Source organism: Raphanus sativus, chromosome 9 (assembly GCF_000801105.2).
Source record: "Raphanus sativus cultivar WK10039 chromosome 9, ASM80110v3, whole genome shotgun sequence".
In the NCBI taxonomy this organism is placed as follows: Eukaryota; Viridiplantae; Streptophyta; class Magnoliopsida; order Brassicales; family Brassicaceae; genus Raphanus; species Raphanus sativus.
Window position 1 is genome coordinate 21,054,190 of NC_079519.1, and position 14,347 is coordinate 21,068,536.

Sequence of the window (14,347 nt, forward strand, 5' to 3'; positions counted from 1 at the left end):
AATGTGAAGAAATACTCATGTCTATGTTATTGATGATCATGTTATGGATTCGTCATGGTTATGTTATAGACATAGTTATGTTATATTTTCTATTACTTGATTTCTAGTGTCCATCATGGGTTTATTTTTTTGTAACGCAATGGTGAACATAATAGTGAAAATCAGTTTAGTGAAAAAGATCATTAGTTAGATGATGACAATACTAGATTATGTTGTGATGACGAAGATGATTGTGAGGCCGTGTGTGAGGACATAAAAGATAGTTTAGAGGATATCCATACTGAAGAAGGCTTAGAAGTTTTTTTGTTTTCTTTTTTTTTGTTTTGACTGGATGAAAGGCTTTGGAGTTGAAGAAGAAACTGACAAATTTAGAAGAACGCGTTGGAAATATTCCCAAAGATAATTCGGCTGATAACAATGATGGTGTTGACAGTGGAGATAATGTGTGGAACATGTTATCCAAGATCCTTTGTCATCTTGGTTAGAGCTCCACATTCTAATTTTGTTTAGCATTCGATAAAATATGGAGATACGTTGTCAAAAAAAGAGTCTAATTTATGAATGTATAGTTTTCTCAGATTGGTGATTCTTGGTATTGAGTTGATTCTGCGTTTCACACGCATTCTTGTGAGCTTATTGGTACATTGTCTAAGATATTGTCGACGCAAATCAAAAAACCTTATCTAATCACTATGACTCAATAAATCACTATTTTCCAGTATCAAACAAAAGAAGCTGTAGACTTTGTAAAGGTTGTTGATCTTATGAAGAATTATGTCAACAAAACAGTTCTCATCAAAAGCAGAATGTAAATTGTTTTTAAAAATTCCATGTAGCAATATGCAAGCACGGAAAACAACCTATTTTCACACTAGAAATATCGTATAGCAATAATTCCACACGATCTTTCGACCTCGTCCTAATTGCCCATATTCAAAGTTTGACAACCTATTTCCCCCCAAACTGAAAGTTCGAAACCCGAACCCACATGAACTTACAATTAGCCGATTAAAATCGGTTTAGTGGGTTTTGAGTTTAAGCCTAACCAATAGAAAACCTAATTAAACCTAAGACGACCCGATTTGTGATTATAAACCATAATTTAACTAACCCGGTTTAAATTAAGCAGAAAAAAATCCCAATTCTCTCTATCGCTCGCAAGTATCGTGAACCCTAGGCAAGACCGAAACTTTGAATCGATTTCGTCGTCTGTTCTTCTTCCTTTTCAAGTTTCGTCACCTCATCTTCTTCCTTTTCGAATTTCTTTTCTATTATGCTTACTCTCTGTTTTAATTTTGAGTCTCTAGTATGATAATCTTGGTGTTTTTTTGCTTGTAGAATGTCTCAGGAAGGATGGACTGATGTGAATATTGAGTGGAATAGTGTCCCTGAATTTGACCAGAGTTATGATTCTGATGGTGAAAACCGACGTGAGCGTAACGACTTCAACATTGAGAAAGATGTTTCTGAATTTGCTGCTCAAGTCTTTCAGTCCTCATCCCCAATATTTCTATCTCATCCGCCAAAGCCTCATCAACCCATTTGTATGAGTGGTTATCATTGCTAAGCTACACATACAAAGCAACATCATTTCTTCAAATCTATGCTATATGAACATCGAATCTCAGATTCATCACACTTACCTTTCGTTCCACCGCATATGCACAACGGTAATATCGCTGATAGGGATTAGCTTCAGACTTGGACATTCTTGCGACCTCGATTTCGCCACACCAGCATTTCTTCGGCACACGAACTACTTGTCTTCTTCTTCGAACACCTGATGTCTCTGTCGAAGCTCCACTGTCATTGCTCATCTTCAATTATCACCAGTTAAAGGAAAGAGCTTTTGGGTTCGTTGTTTTTAGGGTTCGTATAATTGGGAGTCTTTAAGAACTGGTTTTGAACCGGGTTGATATATTGGATCTCTGGTCGGGTTATTTTCGGTCTTCCGGTTTGGTTACCTCTTACGAACCACTAAATTGATGAATAACCGAAGCCATGTAGGTTCGGGTTTCGAACTTTCAGTTTGGGGGGAAATAGGTTGTCAAACTTTGAATATGGGCAATTAGGACGAGGTCGAAAGATGGTGTGGAACTGTTACTATATAATACTTCTCGTGTGGAAATAGGTCGTTTTCCCTGCAAGCACCTATAGCCTTTTAAACTGTGTTGTGTATCTAAGAAACTATAATTAAACGGCCTAAAATAGAGGAGGTTTCGGTTTGAAAGAGTCGTGTGTAGCTTTCTGCGTCAATTTCTGTTAATAAAAAAGTCCTAGTCTAGTGGAAGTCAACTTCTATTTATGTGTAGCTTTTGTAGGATTTCTGTTTTCGTAAGGCTTATATAAACCATTCTCACAGTTTTCATTCTCCAGGTAACGAAAGGGCTTACTTGCAACACTGCAAGGATCTTTGATCGAAAACATGGATACCTAAGACTTCAGAAGATTCTCAAGGTTAGTTCTTTCAAATTATAAATTTTTATGATTTTTTTTTTTAAAATTGATGTTAAAAAAATTAGTACAAATGTTTATGAATCGAATAACCCCTTGTTAGCATTTAGGAAGAGTATTTGGTTTTTTTTTTTTTTTGGCATCGAGTATTTCGATTCATGATTTGAATGCCTAACAAAAATCCATGTGTTAGTTCTAAAACATTTGCTATGCCTTGTATTTTGTTTCTGAGACATCCAACTTCAGTGAAATATTAAAAAATTAAGTGAATAACACTAACCCAATCTCCAAAGCAAGATTTACAAATACCAAATTAAATAACACTAGATACTAATAGATAACATTGAAGACAATAGACTGTGCTAAGATTTGTATTATGTTGGAAATCAACCTATGATTAATCAACCCCTCTTGATTGAATAGTTTTTAAAATAAAATATGTGTAATAACGTTTAAAATGCTTAGATTACAAATAATGTAATGGACAAAAAACAAATAATGTTTGGTTTTAACTTAACTTCTTTTTTTTTTGATAAAGAAAACAATAAGGTTTTAACTTAACTTCAAGATTTACTTCATATAATGTATCTAATACAAGTATAATCATGAGGTAACTGTGTATAATGGTTGCTTTGTCAATAACAGGGAGAGACCTTGTTCTTGCATATGAAGAATAAAAAAACATTTCTCTGTGTGTGATTTTACACAAACAAAGGATACATGACAACATTTCAAACAAGAAAAAACAGATATAAGTCCAGATGATCATCCAACATGAACCAACAAAACTAGTCTTTAACTTAAAGAAAGTTTCTGGATTCAATAAACAGCAATAACAGAAAAACTCACAAGTAATTTCCCAACCATGGAAGATCCTTGTTGTCTTTCAATGCAAAAGCAACATCATCACTTGGAAAGTTCAGCTGCAGCTTCTGCAACCTATGCCTCTCTCCAGGCTCACAGAGAATGATTCTGCATTCACCAAGTTCACAACCCACTTTGAGAAGAACGTCCCAACCGGGAAAAGCTTCTCCATTGGTTCCACAAAGAGACGACACTGTCGTCGCCACTCTGTCAAACGTTGTCTCCGCCATTCCTGTCTTGTAAAGCTCGTGAACCATAGCCGTCAAGTAGATCTTACTCAGCTTCGAAACGCTCTTCATAACTTGAATGTGAGGTGCTTGAAACATCTCTTGGATCGCTGCTTCAACATCTGCCATAACCACCAGCTGGTGCTTCGCGGTTGCGTTGTTCTTTAGACGGTAATCCGCAACTTCAGCTGCACGCCTGCAAATCTCGAGAGCACGTCTTGCATCTCCTGAGATCGCAGCTACTTTCCTCGAAGCAAACTCAATAGCTTGCTTCTCAAAAGCATCGATTCCTTTCAGCCTTGTGGAGATGATCTCTTGTAGCTGAGTGTGGTTATAAGGACCGAAACATAGTCTCTGTATACCCATTCGGCTTGAGATCCGAGGAAGCAGCTTCTCTGGAAGATCCATAGTGTTTGCTATCCCCAACACAATCAGCTTGGAGTTAGGCTTGGTGGGCCAATCCAAAATGTTGTATAGAACAGACTGGTTTCTAGTAACCAAGAGATCAAGCTCGTCGATGAGAAGTATGCAAGGCTTCTCTTCCTCTTTCCCAATACGTTTCCCTTCTGAAAACCTCTCGTTCAGAGACTGCAAAGCTTTCTTCCAACCCACACGATGACCACTCAACGCCTCATAGATCACAGTGTAAATCTTCTCAGGTGAAGCCAGTTTGAGACCGTTGATCTCCACAAAGCAATACGGGCTCACACTTCCTTCTTCAACCTCAACCTTCAGATTCTTCATAACGGATAGCACGCTAACAGTCTTCCCTGTGCCAGGAACACCATGAATGTACATACACCTTCCTAAACACTGATCATCCAAGATGGAACCTTTTATAAACGCAGTGATCTCCTCCATCTCCTTGTTCCTACATGGAAGAGACTTAGGCCTCGTCGCCAACAACAACGTAGCTTTCGCTTTCTCCAACTCACTCTGCTTATGGCATCTCACATGCTCAGGAATCCGCTTCGCTCCCACCTTGTCAAGCCCAAAGAACCTCCCTTTAAGCGAATTCGCAGCTTTAGAACTCGTTGCTAAACCTATCTTACTCTTGGAATCATCTTCCCCCTCCATCTCTTCATCACTATCATCACCAACCTCCTCTTCTTCCCTCCACTCATGGTCATCACTCTCGCAATCCCCATCCACCAACTCAGCCAAACGCTTGAAGCTATGCCAATGCACATCGTACTCATACTCACACAAGAAAACATCATCACCATCGTTACCCGCCTTGGCAAACTCCTTAGGAGACTTAACGAAACAATGCCTCAGCACACAACTCATCTCCACGTCAGCAAAATCGTTCGTCAAATAAACCTCTCGTTTCAAGTTATGCGGCTGACGCCCCGAAGCAGTCTCTTCAGGTATAATATACCAACGAGCTCGAATCCAATACACACCGTCTCCTCTCCATAGCTTCTCGATCCGAGCAGCCCATAGATCGCTCGAGAGAAGCTTCTCCCTCGCCGTCCTCGCCACCTTCTTCCCTTCCGGTGGCTTCGGAGCCTCGTGGCCTTGACAAAAGCTGCAGATCCAATCGCCTTCGGGGACTTCTTTCAACGGCGGATTCAGGCATTTCAGATGGAATCCGCCTAAGCAGTCGTCGCACTCGAGCATCACGTTGTTGATACTACTTCCTGATTTGAAGCAGATCCGGCAATCTTCGAACTCCGCGTCGTCGTCGTCTTCTTCGTCTTCTTTTCGTTTGACGTAAACATCGTCGCCGATTTGGAATTGGACGGAATCGAATTCGACTTTGTTGTAGTAGACTCTCTTGTTCGAGCTTGTTTCGGTGTTTTTCGTCTTCCTCCTCGTCCTCGTCGTAGTCGGCGTCTTCTCGGATCGAATCGGAGATACAGGAGAGAAGGAAACCTCCGCGTTGACATTGGATTTGGATTTAGTCTTCTTGTTGGGAGTTTTGAGATCGTCTGTGGATTGTTGTTTTCTGGGGGCTCTCTCTCGTTTTCGGATGAGATTCATTTCTTCAATCGGAGCGTTGAGATTCTTCTCTTGGTGGTCGTCGGCGTCGTCTCCGAGATCGATCTTGCGGGAGACATGGCGAGCGGATCTGCGGAGAGGAGTGAGGGTTTGTGGTGTTTGGGGAGTCAGATGCGATGCTGAAGAAGGAGATAGGTACGATTTGCGATAGACGTTGCTAGTTGGGGTTTTGGTTGGGGATTGGAAGGTTTTGGTTTTTGGAGTTGAAGCAGCCATGGATGTTCAGAGAGAGAGAGCTAGGGTTTCTGGGCAATGGAGGCGGAGGAGAGAGAGAGAGAGAGAGAGAGAGGATGGAGGTAGAGAGAGAGAGAAAGGAGATGGTTTCTGGTGGGAGAGGGTTTTACTGAGAAGGATTTGGCGGGAAATGTTCCCTCGAAGAAGAAATGTTTTTTTTTATTATGAAAATATTTTAATTTTGGAAAGGAAATGGTGAGAGATTCTTTCGTGGCAAAACAAATTAATACTAGAAGATTTACTTGTCTTTATTAGATTGATAGATTCATGCAACTTTGATTTCAAGATTCTAATTTACTAATGACTAATGACAAAAAAATTGACTGATGACTAATGTTGGCTAGTGTCTCAAAAGAGTTTTAACGTTATTAATTTGTTTAATACCCATTATTTAAGAGCTAAAATTAAGAGATACAAGACATTTCATTTATCACCCGCTGATCCTTTTAAACTTGACTTTTCTCCATAAAATAAATATCTTCTTTAACGTAAGGATGGACATTGATCTAGGAATTTGGAAATATAGTTTTGTTATTTTTGGATAAATTATTAAAATCATAGTTATCATTTTTCATATAACAAATGACATTGTTTTGGTTTTCAATTTTTTCAACAATCTTAAAATTTAAAGATATCTATTTGCATTTCTTATGTATAAATTTGGAGACCAATGACGATAGATGTTGGTAAACTGTATGATGAAAAAGGTTAGAAGATACATTTTATCAAATAAATGAGTATATGTGGTAAAACTATTTTGGAATTTTAAAATCGCTATTCAAAATTTTTTATCGCCATTCAACTTTATAATAATAGAGTTATTTCAATCCATCATTTTAATCTGGATACTAACTAAACTAGACATTCTAATTATTCAAAAATTTGGAACGAATGGAATGAAATAATTTTTCCTTTCTTAATTTTAATGTGGTTCAATTGAGATGTAGCATAATTTGATTTAAAATACTTTTAATTGAGATGTAGTATAATTTGATTTAAAATATTTTTATCGTCTGATTTTAATTAGAATGCACAAAAAAGTTTACCAATGCGAGGTCTGATTTACTGTGGTTCAATTGAGATGTAGCATAATTTGTTTTGAAATACTTTTATCGTCTGAGTCTCATTTTAATTAGAACTAGACCATGACCTGCCCGTTCGGGCGGGTGTTTATTTCATTTTTTAATTTTTTGGTTTATACGATTATTTTGTAATAGTTATTTGTAATATATTGAGTTTTTTTGTGTGTTTGTAATAACAATAAAATGTGTGGAAAATATTTTGTAATATATAAAGAAAGATTAAAATGAACAATGATAGATTATATACAAAATAATTTTGTATTATATAAAGAAAGCTTAACATGCACATCTGTGCAGATATTAATTTCTATTTTTTGTAAAAAAATATTATATTGTACGAATAATAGTCTATGTTTTTTGAATTTATTGAATAAAATAACTGTTTAATATGAAATTTTAATAGTTTATATTTTATACTCTTCCACATTTAGTATATTTAATTTTTAATAGACTATTATTTATATAAAATATACATAAAGTTCTGTATTTTCGTATACGCAGGTTTACTAATGTAAATCAACTATTTCCTTGTTTTAATTATGTTATGTATTAAAGGTAGCCAAACATGGAAATACATATATTTGAGTTATGTATATCACCATATTATTAATATAAACCTCCATAGTAACAAAGAACATTTATTTTTGAAAAGATATTCATTACATTTCTGTTATTATAAGCATCTTTTATTTTTAGAAAATATTTTTTGTTTGGAAGCAATGGTAAACTGATTTGCCTAAATTAATATCATTGGATTTTTGTAAGGAAAGTAAAAGAGATTTAAGAAATGATTTAATAAAATAGAAAAAGATATAGATTGCTTAAATGTAGGGTTATTTAAATCATATAATAATAAGGAAACAACAAAACACGTTAGGGAAAACAATAAAGATGGTTGTTATAAATCGGATTATTAATTAATATCGGATCATTTAATTAAAATCATTAAAGTAAAATAAGGTTACAAAAAGTCTTGTTTAATAATAGGTAGGTTAGTTTAGCATTAATATGTGGAGGTCCAACTTTAAAATCCACCTATAAAAAGTTGTAATGTTTCTGTTTTAATAAGATAGATGCATTAATGGATACATTGCCAGATACTAAGCTAGTTGAAATGACTAATATTTCTGGTAAATAAAATCGGCGTAAAAATTTAAGAACTCTCTAGAAATTAAAAGTCTAACCAAAAAGGCATACAAACATGTAATAAAAGACAAGGATGCTAAAAGATTAAACTCAGAGACAATACCTATGCATTCCAGTAATCAAATGTATAAAAAAATCTCATTTATTTAGAATATAATATAGGTTAAGATGGAAAAACTGGTACCCTAAAACAACAAAAATCTCATTTCGATTTGATTCTTATTTAATAATTGTTCATGTTCAGATTTATTTTAGATGCGTAATGAGTAAATTAAAATGGGAAAATTGGCTCTTATACCTCTAATTCATGCTCTAATTAGAGCTTTGCACCTGATGTGATGTTGATAATTTCATTCCGAAAATAACCCTACCTCCTTACTGATGATCTTAGGTGTAGTTGTATTTGTGTCAGAAAAATTGTTAGGTTCCTTTAACTCATTCCCCAAAACAAGTACGTTCTCTAGCTTTCTTTCTCTCTATCATCTCTTCTTTTGGTCTCTGTATTTTTTTCTTAGTTTAATCTCATCTTTTTTTCCAATTATTTTTCATTTTATCTTCTCTCCATTTTTTCTTTTATTCCTTCTCACTTACGAACTATCGACTTCTCTCCATCTTATTTTTTTTCTTATCTCTTCTTTCTTTCTCAATTTCGTTCTCTAATTATTATTTCGAACTTAACCAATCTACATCCAACTCTCTTCCCTTTATACTTTCTCATATTTTCCATCATATTTTAATTATGTTCCAAAAATCAATCTTAGAAACCAACTCAGTGATTTGAGTTTGATATCAACTAATATATCATAATTAAATTACTGCTATTAAAACGGTTAAGGTATAATAGCGAAGTTAAATATGTTACATTCATAAACTGCATGTAACAAATAACTACATCAAAATATGATTTTATGTTCTAACATGAGGCGTAACAACTAATATATGTATTACCGTGTAAAAACGAATATTATATCTATATAAATATGTATGTTTAGTATATGTGTTGTATGAAAAATTTATGTTAATACATATGTTAACGACTAATACATATTTTAAATGATACATCAATTATTAACAATCTACCATAAGAATTGTTACATGTTACATGTGTTGTTTTACTCACTAACTTAAATTTTAGCAACTAACTTATCTGTTACCTGATAAATTATATTCGTTAACTTAAATTTTAGCAATTAACTTAGCTGTTATATGATAACTAATATTTTAGATTAATAACTAATGCTAAATTATAAAGACTATTATTATGTTATTGATTTGTTTAATGTATATAACTAACTACTTAGCTGGATATTGGTGAATAACTACACAAAAGCCTATTGGTTAGCGTTGATACATTGTTTGTGAGTCTATACGGTGTTTGTTAAATATTTATTATCTGATACATCAGTTTGTTATTCAAGACATGTTTTTTTAAATGACACATACTTTGATATTAAATAATGAGAAAGAATGAATATTCAAAAACTGAGAAATGATGGATACTACGAGATAAAGAAGAGAAGAAGTTCTACATATGTTTGGAACTAGATGAATGCCAAATAACTAAGAATAATAAGTTTTTGTGAATGATTAATTTAAAAAAAGAGTGTGAAAGGAAAGAGAAGAGAAGAAAGAAAGAAACGAAAGAGAAGTAAAAGAAAAATGAAGCTTGCGTCAGTGAAAAGAGGAAAAAAGAGTCAGAAGAGAAAGAGTGTAAAAGAGGAAGAAGACTTGTGTCAGTGTACTCTCGATAGATGTGTCAAGTGGGGAAGGACATTTTCGTCCATTCTTGGACTCTATTGTATGACTTGTGTTTCATCTGTGGAAGGTAACTTGCTAATATAGGCTTCATTTATGGGTAAACCACTAAATATCCCAATTAAAATTGATTCACTTTTTTCTAATAACCTTTTCGCTTAGTTTGGATTGGATCAGCTCGGTTCATCAACTAAATTTAATGGATTTTTTTTATCAAAAAAAAAAAGAATTCCTAGCCGCTAGAGAGTGACAAATGAAGTACTGTACTATGATTTATTTTGATACGGAAACACAAAAGCTAGCAACTGAAACAGCCTAAACCTCACTAAAATTCTACAATAATCAATCATAATCCAAAATTGATCTATCATAATTTACTTAGATTCGAGACGAAGACACATTCATATATCTTTGGATAACATGTTGATTTTATCATTCACTGTATAATAAAAATCAAACATTGGCATATGTTGAAGAAAAGAGATGTCTAGTACTCTAGTTACAAGACCTTAATGAAAGAACTTTTTCATCAAAAAGCTTTCACGTATTTTTAATCATCATTCATTTTCAGTAGCAGCCTCTTCTTCAGTTACATAATCATACCTAAAAACATTTAAGCAAACATCATTAGTTGATCGCAAACGTTAACGCCAAAATGCAACTAACATTCCATTTGTATTTGACGATTGCACTCCGCATATATATTTTATAAGAAGCAAAACAGATAGAGAATTAAAACTAGAAAAATCCTTGTTTCTTATATCTCTAGGGTTTTCTCTCAGACACGGAGTCCAAGACAGCCGCATCTGAAGCTTCCTCCGCCATGACGGCCGCATCTGAAGCTTCCTCCGCCATGAAGATCTCTCCCTCGTGCAGCTCCTTCTCCTCCTGAAAGTTGTGGGCTCGTCCTCCGCCGTCACCACCCACACCGCGTGAAGTCCTCTTCGATCTCTTTGTTTCCATGGAGTCTCTATTTGCTGTCTCAGTTTCTGCTTCCCCACCGCCCTCAGAGCCACCAGATCCGGACCTCGATGTAGCTTTTCCGGTGGAACCTCCTCCCCCTCCAGTCCCTCCCGACCCTCCGCCGGTTGTCTATCTTTCCGTTTCTACTGTGTTTATTGCTTCTTTGGCCGCTGTAACTCCCGTTGTCCGCTTCTCTGGGGATTCCTGGAGGGCTTCTTCAAACGGCACCGCTGTTCACTTTGTTCCCTACCGCTGCGTCTCTCCTCCACCTTGCTTGAGATCTGATAGAAACAGCTCGCTAACCATAGATCTGCACCGGAAATCCCATCTCATCCCACCGCAGCCACTTCCCGTTCCCTCCATCCCCGATGCTTTAGATTTATGCTTTTTTAACACCGATGTTCGTGGGATTCCACACCTAACACGGGTTATAGATCTGGTTCTTTGTCGATTTGAAAGCTTGTATTCACACCGCTCCTACTCCATATCTGCCGCCGTCAAGCTCACCTACGATTCTGGTGGTCGGATATATCTCGGTGAGGATTCTCCCCGTGTTATATGTACCCTTCCGCTGCTCGTTATCCATATCACACCGTATTTGAAGGGTGAACCTCTACCGGACTCATCCGCCGCCTCGTCCACTCTCGGCTGTCTCGTCTCCTCAGACTCTGAGTCCTTCTCTGTCCGACGGAGACCGACCCAGTCCAAACACGAGATGGGCTTCATCAAATCCTATTTGGACTTGGCAAACCCAACATGGCTCACATGCCCCCATCTCCTGCTACTTGTTTCACAGCCCATTTCAAAGTGGGGTGGGTTAGTCTTCTTGAGTAACCCGCTAAAAGTATTCGGTGGATTCACCTTTATTTTTACCGAAACTGATTTGCACTCAATGCTTCATTTCTCTTGTACGAAGAATTTAATTGATGTTCATTTACTGGTGGATTCATCAGGCTCTTTTTCATTTTCATCATCTCTAGCATCCTTTTTCTTGGAGAAGCGAACCATATTACCACTCCTCTCATCTTTGAGAAATGTTTCCCCTCCAAACACTAAATGGAGTTGTGTATCTTTATCCATAACCATTTTGTCATCTTGTGTAGCGGTCCGTTTGGGGCCTGAAGATGCAACGGATATTGTCTCGATGATATTCCGAGGTGCGGATTGGATCTTAACGTCACGATTCAAAGTGACTAAATCTCAAGTCTCCGGCGCTGTCGTGATACTTGTTTCGACGCACTCGAGCATTGCTTCGAGTTCGCTGTCATTCTATCTTAGAGGTTTCTCTACTTTTATGTTGTATGTTTTTGTGTTAGTCTTTGTTGGAGTTTGGTTAAATTCCCTCTTTATTTGTAGTTCGAATGTTTGAAGTTTTAATGGAAGTTGTGTTTCAAAAAAAAAAAGAAGCAAAACAGATATTTTATATTAAAATGTGACTTCCTCTTCTTTTCAATCTGTTGTCTCGTGTTAAAATAGCAAACGTAAACGCTAAAAACAAAAATGGCGTCCGAGGCTTAAGCATATAAATCATCATGTAGTGTAAAGTAATTTGACTATTTTTATGTCACATTGTTCTTACTTAATTTTACGGGAAAGTTGGTATATCCCTGTCGCTGCCATAGCTACATTAACACTGAACAAGTTCCAGTTTTTCTGTACAACAAAAACAAGAATCCAATAAAATATCATTACAAAAAAAGCAAGAACGAAAATAATCCCACTTAGGAGAACTAAGTAAACTTACAGGAGTGATTACAGTGCTACAACGACACCAAATCATTCCAGTACATGTCACAGCTGATACAAACAATTAGAAAACTTTCATTAAAAGATTCTTTAAGTTTCTTCCAAAAAAAATATTCTTTAAGTTATGGTAACACCAAGAAGTAGTAACTATATTAGAAAGAAACAACCACAATGTGTATATACCAATTTGTTGAAGGTATGAAATATTCTCTCGAGGTTTCTGGAAATCTGCAATGTTAGCAATACTTATACCCCATTTGAAAGTTGGGGCCCAGAAATGAACTGATAAGACCAAAAAAAAATTGAATGAATAATTTCTTGGTTACTATAAGAGTATTAAGTTGTTAGAAAGGAACACATAACAATCAAACTCAGGATTGTGAGACATTAGAGCCAACAACTATATAAGACCATATAAATTTCATACAGGCTTAAGATTCATAAATCGTTAGATTTTGAATGATGCATATATTCAAATTGATTTCCATGAATGTAGCAAAATAAATATAAAACGAAAATTGGAATTCATGAAATAATGTGAACAGAATCTGAGTTGACTCACTTGTCTTAGGTCCCGCCAGGTGGTTCCAGAGTGCTTGAAGCTTCGACGTTGCCATCTACTTTTTTTTTTTGGGAGATTCTCTTTTCTGTCTGGTTCAGTCTCCAACATAAAATATCAACGGAAAAATGCTACCCAAAATGACGTCGTATAATAAAGAACTCAAGTTTTTTTTTCAAAAAAATAAAGCACTAAAGTTTTAATATTTTTGGCTTTTCCTTTTTCATATATAATAAATAGTTATGCAATATTGCAATTCTCTTTTTCTTCTTCTTCTAATACACACTATACTAAATTTAAAAACAATAATAAAATACTGAATTTACATTGTTTCTTCAAAAAAGTATAAACACTTCATATATCTAAAACAAAGTGTTAGATAAACTTTTTTGAAAGAAAAATTGTTTCAAAAATAACAATTCAATTTTTTTCTTTTCGAAAAAACATTCTTGAAAATTTTATACTTGAATTTCTAGTTTTTAATATAATATACTTGTAGAAAAAAATATAATTGTCATTTACTCTTTTAATGAAACTTAATTTGAATATTGTGCGTTAGTTTAGGGACAAAATTATTTTAAAGGCTATTTAAGTTTTTTTTTTTGGTCATCAACAGAAACAAATTAGGTTGATTCTGTAAAGCAGATTGATAACTCTGCATCCATGTAAACGATAAAACATAGTTGTTTTCTGACACTGAACGCAAGGCTATCTACCGGTGAATTATGTATCCTTAGTATATCAATAATTGTTGAGTTGTGGAAACTTTTCTTTGTTATTTTGATACATTTCAAATAACTTGTAAAAACAGATCATTTTTTTGGTTCCGAAATTATCTTCACCAATTAAGAATAATTTGTTCTAAATAGTTATAATACTTTATGAAGGTACTACTAAAAAATCAAACCAGTCTAACGTTCACCATGAAAACTCACAATAAAGAAATTACTTAGGTTATATGTAATTGATAGATAATCTTTAAATTAGACTATATATATATACATTTTTTTAGATTATAAAGTGAGTTATAATAATTTATGAAGTGTACTAAAGAATTTGATCGCTCTGAGTTTGAAATAAAACAATCATTTTGCAAATAATAATATAGATTAGATTATAAATGAAATATAATAATTTATGAAGTTTACTAAACACATTCATCGCTCTAACCTTAAACGTGAAAAATCAAAATTAAATAATCGTTTCGCAAATCTTATATAATAAAGTTGAGTTTTTCTCATTGGAGGGAAAAAATGCCATGTGGCATTCTCTTTTTAATAATTAAATTTTTTTTCAACTTTATTTAATGTGTT

At 34.8% G+C, this 14,347-nt stretch overlaps 3 protein-coding genes, 1 long non-coding RNA gene and 1 other non-coding gene across 6 annotated transcripts; 2 read left to right on the forward strand and 3 right to left on the reverse strand.

Moving 5' to 3' along the window:
• The first annotated feature begins 1,049 nt into the window (after nucleotides 1-1,049).
• On the forward strand, nucleotides 1,050-2,733 carry LOC108828237 (uncharacterized). The gene is made up of 2 exons (XR_001945782.2): nucleotides 1,050-1,229; nucleotides 1,339-2,733. It is a non-coding gene; the product is annotated as an uncharacterized LOC108828237 (long non-coding RNA).
• A 352-nt stretch (nucleotides 2,734-3,085) lies between these two features.
• On the reverse strand, nucleotides 3,086-5,913 carry LOC108828233 (origin of replication complex subunit 1B). Its single transcript, XM_018601851.2, has one exon. It carries the CDS (start codon nucleotides 5,763-5,765, stop codon nucleotides 3,300-3,302), a length of 2,466 nt encoding a protein of 821 aa, XP_018457353.2. The 5' UTR covers nucleotides 5,766-5,913; the 3' UTR covers nucleotides 3,086-3,299.
• Nucleotides 4,699-4,775, reverse strand: LOC130500543 (small nucleolar RNA snoR28). Its single transcript, XR_008939164.1, has one exon. It is a non-coding gene; the product is annotated as a small nucleolar RNA snoR28 (small nucleolar RNA).
• A 4,268-nt stretch (nucleotides 5,914-10,181) lies between the features above and the next one.
• On the reverse strand, nucleotides 10,182-13,245 carry LOC108828235 (mitochondrial pyruvate carrier 2). Its single transcript, XM_018601854.2, has 5 exons — nucleotides 13,038-13,245; nucleotides 12,659-12,757; nucleotides 12,474-12,526; nucleotides 12,309-12,382; nucleotides 10,182-10,369 (listed from the first exon to the last, which is right to left on the reverse strand). Exons 1-5 carry the CDS (start codon nucleotides 13,090-13,092, stop codon nucleotides 10,324-10,326), a joined length of 327 nt encoding a protein of 108 aa, XP_018457356.1. The 5' UTR covers nucleotides 13,093-13,245; the 3' UTR covers nucleotides 10,182-10,323.
• On the forward strand, nucleotides 10,509-12,132 carry LOC108835929 (uncharacterized). 2 transcript variants are annotated; one of them, XM_018609144.2, is made up of 2 exons: nucleotides 10,509-11,545; nucleotides 11,833-12,132. In XM_018609144.2, the coding sequence occupies exons 1-2, from the start codon at nucleotides 10,728-10,730 to the stop codon at nucleotides 11,849-11,851; spliced, it is 837 nt and encodes a 278-aa protein (XP_018464646.2). In that variant the 5' UTR covers nucleotides 10,509-10,727; the 3' UTR covers nucleotides 11,852-12,132. The 2 variants fall into 2 exon arrangements, with proteins under 2 accessions (XP_018464646.2, XP_018464647.2); XM_018609145.2 differs by having other exon boundaries at nucleotides 10,509-11,541.
• Nucleotides 13,246-14,347: the final 1,102 nt, after the last annotated feature.

Bases quoted from the DNA above. Each gene is read 5' to 3' on its own strand.
- LOC108828235 (XM_018601854.2), bottom strand. From the start codon at position 13,092: ATGGCAACGTCGAAGCTTCAAGCACTCTGGAACCACCTGGCGGGACCT. The intron at 12,758-13,037 runs GTGAGTCAACTC...TGGTCTTATCAG, and splicing joins CCTGGCGGGACCTAAGACAA to TTCATTTCTGGGCCCCAACT. The intron at 12,383-12,473 runs GTAAGTTTACTT...TTTGTTGTACAG, and splicing joins GTAGCACTGTAATCACTCCT to AAAAACTGGAACTTGTTCAG.
- LOC108828233 (XM_018601851.2), bottom strand. From the start codon at position 5,765: ATGGCTGCTTCAACTCCAAAAACCAAAACCTTCCAATCCCCAACCAAA.
- LOC108835929 (XM_018609145.2), top strand. From the start codon at position 10,728: ATGGAGTCTCTATTTGCTGTCTCAGTTTCTGCTTCCCCACCGCCCTCA. The intron at 11,542-11,832 runs GTGGGTTAGTCT...CATCTTGTGTAG, and splicing joins ACAGCCCATTTCAAAGTGGG to CGGTCCGTTTGGGGCCTGAA.